Raw genomic sequence first — 16,501 nt, forward strand, 5'->3', positions numbered from 1 at the left:
CAATCTTATCCAATTTTCCAATACTGGTGCAGCAGTGCCTATGGGGGCATGCACTCTTCCTGTGGTGGGGAGGCAATCATGGAGACCTTCTTAAGTTAAGGGAAAGTTTGTTTCATTATCTAAGGGTTGCATTGTGGTAGCACCAGTGCTGGAAAGTTGGATACACTGGCCCAGCACCAGAGCTGAGCCCTAGTGCCAGAGCACATGTATGGCACCTGGTGAATAGGGAGTGCTAGGTGCTGGGCCTAGTGCCAGCAGGAAGAGGACATGCCACTGCCGGGGGTAAGTGCAACCACTGAGCAGCAGTGCAGCCTCTGGGGGGCAGGGAGTAGGTGGGATTAGGGTGGGATGAGGGCAGGGTGGTGGGAGGAACCAGGGCAGGAGGGTATAGGATCACTCCTGACATGGAGTCTCTCAAAATAGCTGGCACAGACTTGAGAAGCCCTATTGCAAGCTTTCATTGTGGGGCTTGGGAACAAAAGTCTCCCCCCCCCCCAGGGGAGATCTCTGGCTCCTACCCAGTGTCTGCAGGATACAGTGGTAGCCGCTTTGGCACCGCTGCTTAAGCAGGGTCAAGGAAGCTCAGGGTTGTTATCTGCCTGTGCCATCCTGTCACTTTCTCCTGTGTCTTGCTGGCTCTTTGCTGTCTGCAAATGTTAATAGGAAGCAGGAAGTAGTCACAGGAAGCAAGTTGGAGGGCTGAAAATAACATGACACTAAGCCCTTAGCCTTATGAAAATCACACATTCACACTGAATATATGTGTCCCTTTCATATAAAATATCACTTTTTGTAGAGAATGAAATATCTGTGGAAGTAGCAGGGAATGTTTTGCACGTTTCTACACATTACTAATTTCTACAGATATGCTTTCTAGCAATGGATCACTAGTTGTTTAATGTGCTATTAAACTTACATAGTCAACAGTCAGGGCAGCAAAGGGATGATAGTGATGGATAGTGACATCCTCATCTTTTACAGAACATACATATCTCTCTAAATCATTGTATCTTTCTTCATGCACCACTGAAAAGAAAATAAACTCATCATTAATGATCAGATAAATTCTGAACCATAAACAGGAACAATGCATTGAAACTGCTGGGCAAATGGAAAAATGCACGTGAATTAAAATATTTGGCCTAGTGACATATTTTTGAAGATTACATCTCCAAATTTAAGCTTTTGTAAAACAAAACACAGAAATATATTATCTGTTATTTTAAATGACGGTTACACATGCAGTCTGATGCAGTACAGTGGGATATGAGTGGGCACCATGAGAGTTAGGAAGTATTCAGTTCAAATCATAGCTCAGCAAAAATAAATATAAATTTCATCCAAAAATTTACAATCTGGCAGTCAGCAAGCTACCAACTCTCAGTTTCAACCGCACATCCCTAATATGGAGACAAAAATGTTGATTTCCCATACAAAGGTGATATAAGGATCACTAAAATAACTTTGAACTTTGAATTGTTCACTAAGGAACTCATGTCACGTGGTGACTAATGGACTGATCAGCAAATCATTCCTCAGCAGTCTGAATATTGCCTCTGCCATGAACTCATCAAGAAGCCCCAGACAAGGCACTCCCCCTCAGCCACTGCTCTTCAGCTACAAAATGACAATTTTAGTTATTATGCTATTGTTGTTCTTACTGAACTGTCATTTTATTCAGTTGCCATGTCTATAGTTTAATTAGTTGTTATTGCCATTGGCGTAGCTAGAGGGGGGCGGAGCACTAAGTTTACAGGGAGCCTCCCTGAAGCATGCAAGTGGCCCCTCCCCTTTGGAGCCATTTGGGGGGCAAAACGGAGGCGAATGGTTCCCAAGGGGAGGGGCCACTTGCATGCTGCAGGGAGGCTCCCTGCAAAACTTAGTGCCCTGCCCCCTCTCTAGCTATGCCAGTGGTTATTGCTGTTTTCCACTGCTTGCCATGCTGTTTTGGGTTATGTTTTTATTCTGCTGCTTGTTCTCTTGGGCTGCAATCCTAACCACACTTTCCTGAGAATAAGCCCCATTGAACAAAATAGGACTTACTTCTGAGTAGACCTGGTTAGCATTGTGCTTTTAGTTGATTTTATGGCCCTGCTTGATTTGTTTGATTTTTATATGACATATTTGTATTTGATTATTGTTTTTCTCTGTATTTTGCATTACTGTTTTGTAAGCTGCCTACAGTGCATCTTTTAGGGGGAGAAAAGGCAGGGTAGAAATTGACTAAATTTGGCTGCAATCCTAACCACACTTTCCTGAGAATAAACCCCATTGTACAAAATAGGACTGAGTAGACCTGGTTAGGACTGTGTCCTAGAATACTACAGTATGTACAGGATTATTGTAGGAACTACACCAAATTAAGGGCCCAATCCTATCCAACTTTCCAGCTCCAGTGTAGCCACAATGCAGCCCTGTGGTAAGGGAACACATGTTCCCATACTATGAGAAGGCCTCAGTGACTGGTCCTCCACCACAGGATGCAGTGCACACCCCAACTGGCACAACTGCACCAGCACGGGAAAATTGGATAGGATTGGGCCCTATGACATGTCAACAAAGCTACACAAATGCTAATAATGCTACTACTACTAACAGATGCACTAGGTGCAATCCCCAAGGCCCTTAAGAAATATCTTGGCAATATAGGCATTGACAAGATAGAAGTTGAACAACTGAAATCAGGTCCACTACTACATGCAATGTTATATGGTGATACATCAGTTCTTAAACTCTTGGGTAGAGTTCAAACTAGTGAACACCCAAAAATTCCAGTCCAAACATCTGGTGGGCTGTGACTCCACTGATGAAGATGATAATAATACATATCTGGGCATCTTCCAGGTCCAAACCCCAAGGGCCCTTCTGACCTCAGCCCAAGATCTTGTGAGAACTCAGGCCATCCTGCACTCCCACCGAGAACCACAGCAGCCAGGCACTCCAGCGGCTTGGCCAAACAGCCGCCTCTTCAGATGGTACCCCACCCAGCGGGTATATACTTGGTGCCGAACCCTGGCACCAGGGCCCTGAAGCTGAGGCAGCTGTCTGTCTGCCAGCCCTGCAGCCAGCCAGGGCTCCACCTGGCTGAAGCACTCCCATCCCAAGGCTGCCATGGTTCCCTGGTACCCAGGGAGAATCTTGTAGCAGGGCTAGGGCGACAAACCATAAGAATATAACAGATATGAATGTTAAGCTCTATCATTATTTGGACACATACCTAATTTCACCCTGTATGATTCCCTTTGCTCTTTGGAACACTTGTTGACATTCCATGTCTTCTCAGCAGACTCCAAATTTTGTATGGTTGTAATTTTAGCATGTTTCTGCCAGTATCTTTTTACTGACTGTAGCCAACTTAAAAAAGAGAGAGGAAAAAACAAGTAAGACAGAGGTTGCAATCCTATGCCCAATTTGCTGGAACTCATTGAGTTTTTGATATATCCTCTGCATATAGCAAAACACAATTAGGGACCTATAAGGGATACACTGGTATAATGTATGCCAATATATGCCTACCACTGCAGCAATTTTGTGCTAGCAAAGGACTGAAAATTGGCAGTGGAGGATACACGTCAAGAGAGAAATGAGTTTAGCCTGAATCCTAACTTCCTTCAAACCTTGTTCCTAGTCCTGTGTCACATCAGACTGGCAGAAAGAGTGGTGTAAGTTAAAAACACTCATATTGAACTCAACAAAGAACCAAACACATTCATAGTTTTCAGAACAATCCCCAACAGAACTCATTCAAGAATCATGATCTAAGGTGTACAAGAACCAAATCACCTGTCCTGGAACACAAAAATTCATAATTCACACTACAATTAAAATTATTTAAAACGTTGCCTCCAACTTACTCAACAAGATGTTCTGGATTCTTCAGAGCCGCACACAGAACTAGAAATGGACACTGAATCATAAGTAATAAGTGTTCCCAAACTTCAGCTCTAATGTCTAGTCCATGATAACAGACCTGTTATTGAAAACAATTATTCCTATCAGGAGCTTTAAATACTGATGTATTGAATTTAGCAAGATAATAACATAAGCAATTTTTTATTTAGCTCATTGTGGTTGAATAGCATCGATGGAGAATAGATGAAGAAATCTTTTGAGTGTTCCTAGTTTTAACTAGGATCAGAGTCTGAGGATCAGAGCCACAAATCCTGAGGGAATAAAAAATGTAAGTGATACATATTGGCCCATTCTGTATAATCATATGAGTCTCCAATATAGATGGTTGATATTCGGAGATCCTAGTCTATCCCACCCTGATCACAGCAAGCAAGTGGGTTGGCCTGGATAATGAAAAAATGACTTAAACAGCAAGTTGGTCAATTGGCCAGTTAGAAAAACTGGCACATGCCCTGGCTTCTTGCTGTGGGATAGTTTCAGACCCTGCCATGGTAAAGAATTTAGAAAGCCTCTGCAGCTACTCTGAAATGCCAGAAGAGGTCAGATCATCCCAAGGGGTGCCTAGCCTATCCTGTCCGTGAGCATTCCGGGTCATTCTACAGAAAAGGCCATACCACACTGAAGAAAACAATACCAGGCTGGCTAAAGCTAAACCACAAGGTGCTCTGGCAGGTACAGATGGCAGGTCTACTTATATTTATGGTGTCCAACATTATTGCCTAATTCATGGTTTGCCCAATAGGTGCACTCTTGCAGATTCTCACACTGAGGTAGCTTAGGAAATGTGTGTCAAGGTAACAGCCAAGCAGCAGACCATATAAGCAAGGCTTTGTGGCCTCCTTTTGCAGGCTTTTCTTTTTCCATGCCTAATAAAGAGATGGCACTAATAATAATATCTCTCATATGCAAATGAAGTAACACTTCCTTGAGCTTTGATAATGCTGTTACTGGAGGAGGTTTCTGGAATTATTTTCAATTATTTCCTTTAATAATCATGGTCTATTATGAGACCTGGTCTATTATTGAGTAGCACCACTCAGGTCAGACCTTCCTGTTCATGCCAACATTGCAATGCATTCTGGGCTATTGCTGAATCAATGGACATGCTCAGAGTCAGGCCAGACATCCAAGACTCCTGACCTCTGCTGCTACCTTGCAAGTCATGTATCCAGAGGCAGAGAATAAGGTTATAAAACATCTGTAGGTGCAAGATGGTGCCATCTTGTTTGCCAGACCAGACTTATTGGCAACATTGATTGTTTTAGGATCTGGGGAAAGTGAACACACAAAGAACATCTTTTACCTCATTCTTAAATAATCTGTCAAACCCAATCCCAGGTTAGGATCCCCCAGTTTGCCATGCCTTGATCAATACATAAGCATTCCCCCAGAATCTAATCAATCAATCAAAGAATAGAACAATCTTATAACTGCCTTCCCCCCAAATCATATCCCTTTTCTTTTCTTATCAGTGCACCAAATAGGAGCACATATATTCACACCACATGCCAGTCACATAAATCTATTTGTTCGGATTGATTTATATGTGTTACTTAGCATTCTTTATTGGACCATTGCTAAAAGTGCATCTTGGGTAGACATTATTTTGATGTTAGTTCTTTTACAATAAACCTTTGATCTGTTTGATTAGAAGCTCCCCAGTCTATACTTTAAAAGGAAATGGTCTTGCTCCCTAACTGAGTCTGTGCTGACAGAAACTACTTAAAAGTTTCCTTATCAGGGAGCTATTTCATTGTTCCTAAGAACCCAATCCTGAGCTTCCTGGTGCCCAGAGAAGTGATGCTAAAATGGCTATCGCTGTGTCCAGCAGGCACTGGGAAGCAGCTGGAGGTCTCCTTGGGGGAAGGGAACTTTCATACCCTTCCCCAAGGGAAAGCCCTAGGCCCCACAATGGGGCTTCTCAAATCTGCACTGGCTATTTTGCCAGTACAAACTTGAGAGACTCTGTATCAGGCTAGAGGACCCAACATGAAGTTCAGGATCTGGTTGAGCAGAGGTCTGCAGATCCCGCCCCCTTCCCACCCTGGTTCCTCTCCCTTCCCTGCCCTCCACCCATCCTGTCCTCTCTCTGCCCCTAGAGGCTGCACCACCGCCCGGCGGTTGAACTCTCTCCCGGGCGGCAGTGCATCCTCTTTCTGCTGGGCCCAGCACCTGACTAGCACCGGTGCTCCCTACTCACCAGATGACATAAACGTGCTTAACAGCACGTTTAAAGCACCCAGTGACAGCACTAGGGGTCAATGCAGGTGCTGGCCCCTTTAGGATTGGGCTCTTAATCACTGCCCTTTAGAAGGGCAGAAATGGCCATCTTGTATCCTACACCAGGGAAATATTTATTAAATAATTCCCCTACACAGCTCCCCTGGTAACAATGCATCCTAATCCAGAAAGCTACAGAGCACTGAGGAAGAGGGTTATGTACCCATTGCTGCAACAGTGAATGAAGTGCTGCTAGAAGACTCTTTTCATATAATATTAAATTTCTAAGGGCCCAATCCTATGCACTGGAGTTCTGGCACTCCACCAATGCCGCTGACTCAGCTGTCACAAAAAAATGCTGTAAGGCACTTCTGCACCAGCAATACTGAAGTGCCACCAGTGCTGAACCCAGCATCCGTTGATACTGGGCCTCAGTACCCAAATATGGCCACTGAGAGCTCCCAGCAGTAAGGGTGGCTGCCGACCAGTGGCAGGGCTTTTGGGGGCAGGGGGGAGGGTGGAAAGGGCAGAACTGGGTGGGGGAGGGGAGGATCGGGCTCAGAAGGGGGGCCGGAGATGGTGACAGGCTCTGCCACCATATCCTGACACCCCTCCTGGGCCGCAAAACACAAGTCTCCTCAGTTCTGAGCCAGCTCCATAGCTGGCACAGATCCATGGAGACCTATTGAGACTGCCTGGGTCTTACACAGGGTAAGGGAACATTTGTTCCCTTACCCTGAGGAGAACTGGTGCTGCTTCCCTGCTCCACAGGATTCAGTAGTCGCCATTTTGGTGCCACTGTAGCCCTGGGTGTTAAGGAAGCATAGGATTGTGCTGTAATTTTGTGCATCCACACTTCCAGCAAGAAATACGGCAGATCTGTATGTGGAAACCTGCTTCTGCATGTGGCTTACTCTCACTTGATCACAGTAATGCTCTCCAGAATTGTTGAGAACAGGCTACAGTCCTATACACACTTTTCTGGGAGTAAGCTCAACTGAACAAAATGGAAGTTACATCTGAGTAGACATACATAGGCATGCACTGTTAGTATCATAAACAGGTCACCTAAGTCAATTCTGAAAACTGTGAAGTACACAAATGTATCTTGTATATGATTGCAGGTGTAGCTGCTAAAAGTAAGAATAAAAGAACATAACATTTTTAGTTACTATATATAAAGCAGAAGGTGGATAATATATACCTCATCAAATATCACATATCTTATTCTTTTCACCCATTCTTGGTGGTGAGGTGATAGAAATAAGGTTTCTAAACAATGAGGCATTGTCACCAGTATCTGAAAAGAAATATTAATTGTCTTTTAGACTAATTAGTGGAAAACAATTCAACCCTGAAATGAAAAGTATTATGCAACAAAATGCAAATTTGTCACACACACAGCACACACATAAAGGGAGCAGGAGATAATCTAAAAAGCAGTTTTGAAATAGCATGAGAATCTGCCACTCAAAAGCAACCCAGTCTACACATTATTCAGAGTGAAGTGATAAGCTGAGTTGGTACAATTCAGACCCACTGCTGACTGCTAGTCGGGAGCCACTTTTTAGAATGCAAAAAAAAAAAAAACCCCAAACAACGCACAGCCTCATGATATGTAGTCAATGAGCACACTGGACAAAAGACTTAGTGCTAACATCTCCCTCATTTGCTGACTTACAACATGCAGGATGGTTTTCTTGCATGGGGAAAGATTCAAAAATGTGACTTGGTGGAACCATTCAGAATTTCATCACCTCTGCTTGTGTAAGGTATAATTACACCTCATTTTGAGTAATTTGTGCACTGGGTCCAAGATCCTACTGGAGGCACCCAGGCCATTTTGTAACACTTATCTCAACTTAAATCAGAAGGACAACAGGTACAAAGAAAGATTTGTTTTTGAAAATGCCTTCCGTTTTTCTTTTGTTATACTGGTGTATTACCAAGTTCAAAGTTAAAAAGAAGAGCCATCACTCACAGTCCCTTCTAAACATTGATTTTATTAATATAAACCATATATAACATACCTGGCAATTTACAGCTGCATGGCGATAACCTTGTGTGAAAACACCACATACAGTAAGACCATCTGGAAGTTTTTTTTTAAATTGATTATGAACTGTTGTCCTCACTTGATTGACAAGAGCCTACTCAAAAAGGGAAAGCAAAAATATGACCAATGTAAGATTAAATGTGAACTGCTAAAGAAACATATACAGCATACTCAACGTGTAAATGCATTTGCCAATGACTTGCCAATCAACTTGCCAATTGATTTCAATGGTAAAAGATCTCCTTAACAGCCCAATCCTATTCCTGGGCTCTTTCACTGAAACAAGTGTTCCAACAGTGGAACATGCATTCCGGTGTTGCAAAAGGAGCACTGGAAATATGCGGATCCATGCACTTCCAGACTGCTGCTGGCCACAGAGGCCCAGCATGTGCTGACTGTCCACTGATGAGAGCGCGGTAGGGACAGAACAGATCATGGGGAGATTAGAACTGGGGGAGGGAGAGGACAGAAGTGTGTTGGGAGGCAGGAGGGGTGGCATCCAACTCAGGTGACTTGTGTCAGATACTATCCCCTTCCTTGCCTCCCAACACACCCCCTTTCTCTTCTCAGACTTCTGCCAACTAAAGAGCTGGAACAGGTCCAAGGAGACCCATTGGTGAGAAGGAAGCTGATGGGGAGGTAAGGGAAAATATCTTCCCTTATCTCTCCCAAGCCTCCTTCAGCACAGCAAGCAGCGCACCCCTTTGGGGGGGGAGGAGAATGGAATTGGCCTGTTAGTCTCTTCCATTGAAATTAAGCAGATTTGAAGGCGCACTGCTTTGTCTGGTCTGTGCCACAGTTTAATGTAAATTAATGTAAACTGCATGTCTCAGAATATAGCTGGGAACAATTAGGCTACAAGCATCTCTTTTCATCAGACGCATGGAAGACAAGAAAAGACCAAGTAGACCAAATTCCAGAAACTTCATTTAATAGTTTGTTCAGTTTTCACTTGGACATTTTCTTAAGGACCTTGCAGACACCACAGCTGAGAAGCATACCCACCTGCACTATAGCATACTGTTTTCATTTTTCACTTTGAGTGATGCTTTTTGTTAGCTTTATTGCATTTTGACTGTATGTTGCTTTGAGGGCTTTTGCTAAAAAGCAACTTCCAAACTTTATTACTAAACACATTTTGAGACATTTTTTAAAATGGCATAGCTTGTAAGTTATGTCTTACCTGCGTAGGTGCAACATACACAACCACACCTTCATCACCACTTTTCAGGATTTTCTCCATGCAATAGTAAGAGGCATACGATTTTCCAGATGATGGAGGAGCAACAATCACTGCAGACTCACCTTTATCCACAATGTCAAAAATTGTTCTCTGTAGATGAACGATAATGTGGTCAACACTTCAAATATATTACCTTGATTTTACATGCCCCTGCTCACAAATACTTGCATTTTTGTATATATACAGGTGTGCGCCCCTTAGCAACCTACCGGCTTATGCCAAGATTGCATATGCAATGACCATGTGTGGTCACATGGTCGTCGGGCACACACCTACACCCTCCAAATGCAAGAGGAGCTCCGCAATTTCTGGGTTCCTCCGTGAAACCGGAAGTCGTGTGAAAGACACAATTTCCCCTCAGTCTAAGCCTTCCTCAGTGAGCCTCTGGGACGCTTAGACAGCCCTCCGGAGGGGAGGGGAGCAGAGCATCCCCTTCCCTGTGGAAGGTTCAGAATGCGTCAATCACCGTGTGACGACGGAGATCGCGGTCCTGATCCCCGTCGTTAAGTGGCACACAACTGTACATTTGAATGTGTTTAAAATGATTAATATTGAGCCTACAGTTGAACCATTTATATATTTTAAATTGTCTTGACCTGGCAGTAATACATTGTACAAAATTACCCTGCTACCTACCTCCTCCAGCAGTTTCCAATAGTTCATGCTCCAGAGCACGCTTTACAGATGCTGTTCAGGATGCAGCACTGCCAGAATATGCCAGTCTGAGCAGCAGGTCTTTCCTTTCCAAATCACCACCATGGTTTTGGTCTTGTACCAGTGGAGTTGCACTGGCAGTGCAGCTACTTCCATGGAAGATTCTGCCAGCATACCAGCTATACTGGATCTGAAGAAACACTAGTGGAAGGAGGCTTCTGCCAAATCCTCTGCTACTCAAACTTGCATAATAGGGGCATATAACTTCACCCATTCCAAAAGTAATTTCCAAAAATATACAGGAGAGTAGCGTTCACCATATGTGGTTACCTGCCATGTATCTGGAATAAAATGTTGCACTCTGGGATCTGGATCATCTCTCTCTTCCTTTATCAGATACTGGCTCATATACTGCAGCTGAAATCGGGCTGATCCTATGCCAACAGCATATTTTGATAGTTTCCTCATAACTTCTTCTTTCTTACTCCGTGGAATCTAGAAACATTTAAAGATGTTCATTCACCTACATGATTTACAATAACCTTAGGGTCATATTAGACCAGTAGTTCCCAAACTTTTTAGAGGCCCTAGAGGAGGGATGTCAAACTCATTTCATACAGCGAGCTGAAGTTAGCATTCATGGTGACATCTGAGGGCTGGAAGTTACATCACTGAGCAGAAAGTGACATTATTAAGCAGATGACGACCAGAAATAAGTAGTGTGTTCTCACACAGAAACTCATTAGATGCAAATGACAGAAGAGAAAATGTGTATTTTCTTCATATTTTCAAGACACAAGAGAGCCCAATCATAATGGGGGGGTGGGGGGGGTAAATTGCTTCTGGGGGCCATGTTCAATCCACGGGCCTTATGTTTGAAACCCCTGCCCTAGAGGCTGCTTCCTGATTTATAAATGCAAAGGGGTGTGGCTATAATGGTGAATGGGTAGCAGTGCCCCCCCAGCAGCTTCTTTAACCCTATTTCAAACTGCCCTGTCATGAACTACCAAAAACTGGGTCATAAGACCATAAGAACGTAAGAACAGCTCCACTGGATCAGGCCATAGGACCATCTAGTCCAGCTTCCTGTATCTCACAACGGCCCACCAAATGCCCCAGGGAACACATCAGATAACAAGAGACCTCATCCTGGTGCCCTCCCTTGCACTGGCATTCTGACATAGCCCATTTCTAAAATCAGGAGGTTGCACATACACATCATGGCTTGTACCCCGTAATGGATTTTTCCTCCAGAAACTTGTCCAATCCCCTTTTAAAGGCATCCAGGCCAGATGCCGTCACCACATCCTGTGGCAAGGAGTCCCAACCACACACTGTGTAAAGAAATAGTTTCTTTTGTTTGTTCTAACTCTCCCAACACTCAATTTTAGTGGATGTCCCCTGGTTCTGGTGTTATGTGAGAGTGTAAAGAGCATCTCCCTATCCACTCTGTCCATCCCCTGCATAATTTTGTATGTCTCAATCATGTCCCCCCTCACACGTCTCTCTTCTAGGCTGAAGAGGCCCAAACACCATAGCCTTTCCTCATAAGGAAGGTGCCCCAGCCCAGTAATCATCTTAGTCGCCTTTTCCATTTCCACTATGGAAATTCCACTCATGAGATTCCACTCATTCCACTCATGAGAGATGAGATTCCACTCATCTCTTTTGCACCTTTTCCATTTCCACTATGTCTTTTTTGAGATGCAGCGACCAGGTGTGGCCTTGCCATCGATTTGTACAACAGCATTATAATATTAGCCGTTTTGTTCTCAACACCTTTTCTAATGATCCGAAGCATAGAATTGGCTTTCTTTACTGCCACTGCACAATGGGTTGACACTTTCATCGACCTGTCCACCACCACCCCAAGATCTCTCTCCTGATCTGTCACAGACAGCTCAGAACCCATCAGCCTATATCTAAAGTTTTGATTTTTTGCCTCAATGTGCATGACCTTACACTTACTTACATTGAAACGCATCTGCCATTTTGCTGCCCATTCTGCCAGTCTGGAGAGATCCTTCTGGAGCTCCTCACAATCACTTCTGGTCTTCACCACTCGGAAAAGTTTGATGTTGTCTGCAAACTTTGCCACCTCACTGCTCAACCCTGTCTCCAGGTTGTTTATGAAGAGATTGAAAAGCACCGGTCCCAGGACAGATCCTTGGGGCACACCGCTTTTCACCTCTCTCCATTGTGAAAATTGCCCACTGACACCCACTCTCTGTTTCCTGGTTTTCAACCAGTTCTCAATCCTGGAGAGGACCTGTCCTCTAATTCCCTGACTGTGGAATTTTTTCAGTAGCCTTTGGTGAGGGACCATGTCGAACGCCTTCTGAAAGTCCAGATACATAATGTCCACGGGTTCTCCTGCATCCACATGCCTGTTGACCTTTTCAAAGAATTCTATAAGGTTCGTGAGGCAAGACTTACCCTTACAGAAGCCATGCTGACTCTCCCTCAGCAAGGCCTGTTCGTCTATGTGTTTTGAGATCCTATCTTTGATGAGGCATTCCACCATCTTACCCAGTATAGATGTGAGGCTGACCGGCCTATAGTTTTCCGGGTCCCCCCTCTTTCCCTTTTTAAAAATAGGCGTGACATTTGCTATCCTCCAATCTACTGGCACCGTGGCCGTTTTGAGGGACAAGTTGCATACCTTAGTCAAGAGATCTGCAACTTCATTCTTCAATTCCTTAATAACTCTTGGGTGGATGCCATCAGGGCCCGGTGACTTATTGATCTTTAATTTATCAATGAGGTCTGAAACATCTTCTCTTTTAACCTCTATCTGACTTAATTCCTTGGTCAGGAGGGGACGTTCGGGCAGCGGTATCTGCCTGAGGTCTTCTGCCGTGAAGACAGATGCAAAGAACTCATTTAATTTCTTTGCCATCTCTAAGTCTGCTTTTATCTCCCCTTTCCCTCCCTCACCATCCAGAAGGCCAACCGCTTCTCTGGTGGGTTTCCTGCTTAACATATTTGAAGAAGCTTTTATTATTCCCCTTAATGTTGCTGGCCATGTGTTCCTCATAGTCTCGCTTGGCCTCCCATATCACCTTCTTACATTTCTTTTGCCAAAGTTTATGTTCCTTTTTATTCTCCTCCTTAGCACAAGTCTTCCATTTACGGAAGGAAACTTCCTTGCCCTTTACAGACTCTCTAACTTTGCTGGTTAGCCATGCGGGCACCCTCCTGGATTTAGTGGAGCCCTTCTTTCTTTGTGGTATACACCTCTGCTGGGCCTCTATTACTGTTGTTTTAAGCAGCCTCCATGCACTCTGGAGAGATTGGACTCTTTTTACCTTCCCTTTCAACCTCCTTCTGACCAGCCTCCTCATTTGAGGGAAGTCCGCCCGTCGGAAGTCAAGGGTTTTTGTGAGAGATTTGCGCAGTATTCTTCAACCAACATGCATGTCGAAACGGATCGCAGCATGATCACTGTTTCCCAACGGCTCCGTAACATTGATATCTCTAACAGGTCCTGAGTACCGCACAATATTAAATCCAGAGTCACCTGTCCTCTGGTGGGCTCCATGACTAGCTGCTCTAAGGCACAGTCATTTAGCATGTCAAGGAATCCAGTCTCCTTTTCGTGACCAGAACACAAATTGACCCAGTCAATATGAGGATAATTGAAGTCCCCCATGATTACAACCCTGTCCCTCCTTGTCACCTCCCTGATCTGTTTCCTCATTTCAAGGTTCCCTTCCGATTTCTGGTCTGGAGGATGATACGAGGGTTGCCCAGAAAGTAATGCACCACATTTTTTTTCTCAGCCTACAGTAATGGTACGAATGCGAAACTTTAGATATACATTATTTGAATTTTCAGGATTGTGCACAAAAATTTTTGGTTTCTTCAGACAGATAGCGTAGCTGCAGCAGTGTTTCGAAATGGCGTCTGTAAGTAATGTACGTTACAAGCAGCGTGTCATCATTGAATTTCTCACTGCGAGAAGGAAACTGTTGGGAACATTCACAAACGTTTGTGTACAGTTTATGGAGAATCTGCAGTCGACAGAAGTACGGTTAGTCGCTGGGCACAGAAGGTGAGGCCATTAGAAGGCGGTTCCAATGAGCTCCAGGATTTGCAGCATTCAGGGCGGCCATCCACGGCTGTCACACCTGACAAGATGCAGCTTGCTGATGTGCTCATTTGCGAGGACCGACGCATAACGACTAGGCAGTTGGCGCTGAAGCTGTCAATCAGCAAAGGAAGTGTGGATGCAATCATCCGTGCTCTTGATTACTCAAAAGTGTGTGCACGATGGGTTCCGCGCTGTCTTACGGTGGACCACAAATCTCTCAGAAAAAACATTTCTTCTGAGTTGCTGAAACGTTTTGAAGATGAGGGGGAAGCGTTCTTGTTCAGGATTGTGACAGATGATGAAACCTGGGTTCACCATTTTGAGCCCGAAACAAAACGACAGTCGATGGAATGGCGTCATCCTCAATCTCCACAGAAGAAAAAATTCAAAGCAACTGCTTCCGCCGGTAAGGTCATGATCACTGTGTTTTGGGACTGTGAGGGCGTCATACTCATTGATGTGATGCCAAGAGGCAGCACCATTAATTCTGAAGCTTATGTGAAGACATTAACCAAACTCAAGAAGCGCTTCCAGCGACTTCGGCGCCATAACAACCCAGGTGAATGTTTGATTCAACATGATAACGCTCGGCCTCACACAAGTTTGAGGACTTTGGAACACATCACTAAACAGGGTTGAACTGTGTTACCCCATCCACCCTACAGCCCTGACCTAGCTCCCTCAGACTTCCACTTGTTTGGGCCATTAAAGGATGCCATTCGCGGAAGACATTTTGAGGATGACGAAGAGGTGATTCGCACAGTGCAGAAATGGCTTCGTGACCAGAACAAGGAGTGGTACCGACAGGGCATACATGCCCTTGTGTCTCGCTGGAGGAAGGCCATAGAACTGGACAGAGATTACATGGAAAAATAGGGAGTGTAGAAGAAACATCATTCTTTCTTGTGTGTAAGTTTCATTGTGTTCAATAAATAATTGTTGAAGAAAAAAATGTGGTGCATTACTTTCTGGGCGACCCTCGTAGTATGCCCCCAGTATTACATCGCTCCTCAGGCCTGGTAATTTAACCCACAGAGACTCTACTGTGGAGTCGGACCCACCTTCAACCTCTACTTTGCTAGATTCTATACCTTCCTTAACATAAATGGCCACCCCACCTCCAACACGCCCCTCCCTGTCCCTCCTGTAGAGTTTATAGCCCGGGATTGCAGTATCCCACTGATTCTCCGCATTCCAACAGGTTTCCGTTATGCCCACTATGTCAGTGTTTTCCCTTGTCACCAGACATTCCAGTTCTCCCATCTTTACTCAGAGACTTCGGGCATTTGCGTAAAAGCATGGGTCATGATCCACTGGTGGGTCCCAGTTCCACAGTTTGGGAACCACTGAACTAGACTCTTGGTTAAATACATTGGTAAGAAGAATACCTAAACTGGAAGCAGTTCTTATTAATCAAAAAGCAGTCCTGGGAAGACTGAACCTAGATGGGATTGTGCTATGTGAAGTCAACTCATCCATCCTGTTGCATTCGTGCTGAAATCACCTCTGCAAAATGGCTGTTTGCCCCAAAGCAGCTATTTGCAGCAAACAGACAAATCAGTGACTAATTGTCTAATGTCTAGCAGGAAATGGTTGAGGAAAAAGTGTCCATGCAGAGAGAATGAGGCCCACATTTTGTCAACCTCATCAAGGAGGCTCTATCAGAAAACTGGTAAAAGTCAAGAAGACACCTGGTTGGGGGGGGGTGAGATGCGAGTGTCAGGTTTCTCAGTATGTGGGCAGTGAAAAGGCAAAGACAAAGTAGGGTGTCCCAGTGTATCGGAAGTCAGACAGAAACAAGACAGTTTGAGGGGACTATGAGTGAGACATAGAGGCTGGAATGGAAACTAAAAGTCAGCCAAAAGCCAAGGTATCAACTGGGCCTCTCAAGGCTGCCAGCTGGGAAAGAAATTTGTGGTTGCCTGCAAGAGCATACTACCTAATTCCTTGCTCTTACCTGTATACTTGAAAATAAATAAATAGTTACAGAAGTACTTTTGTGAACTACTTACTGAAAAACCATATATAAATATGCTTAATAAAACACCCATAAATACCATATGTACTTGCCTATAAGGCAATCTCACAGATAAGGTGAGGACAGGTTTTCAGTTAAAAATCATGGAATGTTTTGGATAAGATGAGGGTAAAACTTGGGGAATGCTGCTTATGTGAAGCCTGATTAAAAGGGGGGGGGATCTGAGCCATGCCACTGTTTTTGAAGACATTATCAAGATGCTTGTCTAGTACTGTATGCCATTCCCCCCCCCCATCCCAAAGCAAAAGAACTTAACATTGCATTGAATGGCTAAAATAAAAAATC

At 44.3% G+C, this 16,501-nt stretch overlaps 1 protein-coding gene across 5 annotated transcripts in view; it reads right to left on the reverse strand.

Moving 5' to 3' along the window:
* LOC136656006 (probable ATP-dependent RNA helicase DDX60) overlaps positions 1 to 16,501 on the reverse strand; it is a 75,443-nt gene that overhangs the window by 30,244 nt on the left and 28,698 nt on the right. For all 5 annotated transcript variants that reach the window (XR_010794691.1, XM_066632813.1, XM_066632812.1 and 2 more), the window contains 7 exons: positions 10,416 to 10,580; positions 9,372 to 9,521; positions 8,163 to 8,282; positions 7,337 to 7,432; positions 3,855 to 3,970; positions 3,218 to 3,354; positions 917 to 1,026 (listed from right to left, as the gene is read on the reverse strand). Coding sequence is in view for 4 of the 5 variants with exons in the window: in XM_066632813.1 (XP_066488910.1) it covers positions 917 to 1,026; positions 3,218 to 3,354; positions 3,855 to 3,970; positions 7,337 to 7,432; positions 8,163 to 8,282; positions 9,372 to 9,521; positions 10,416 to 10,580 (894 nt within the window). In the remaining variant the exon portion in view is untranslated. The remainder of the gene's footprint in view (positions 1 to 916; positions 1,027 to 3,217; positions 3,355 to 3,854; positions 3,971 to 7,336; positions 7,433 to 8,162; positions 8,283 to 9,371; positions 9,522 to 10,415; positions 10,581 to 16,501) is intronic.

This window comes from Tiliqua scincoides, chromosome 6, assembly GCF_035046505.1.
Source record: "Tiliqua scincoides isolate rTilSci1 chromosome 6, rTilSci1.hap2, whole genome shotgun sequence".
NCBI lineage: Eukaryota > Metazoa > Chordata > Lepidosauria > Squamata > Scincidae > Tiliqua > Tiliqua scincoides.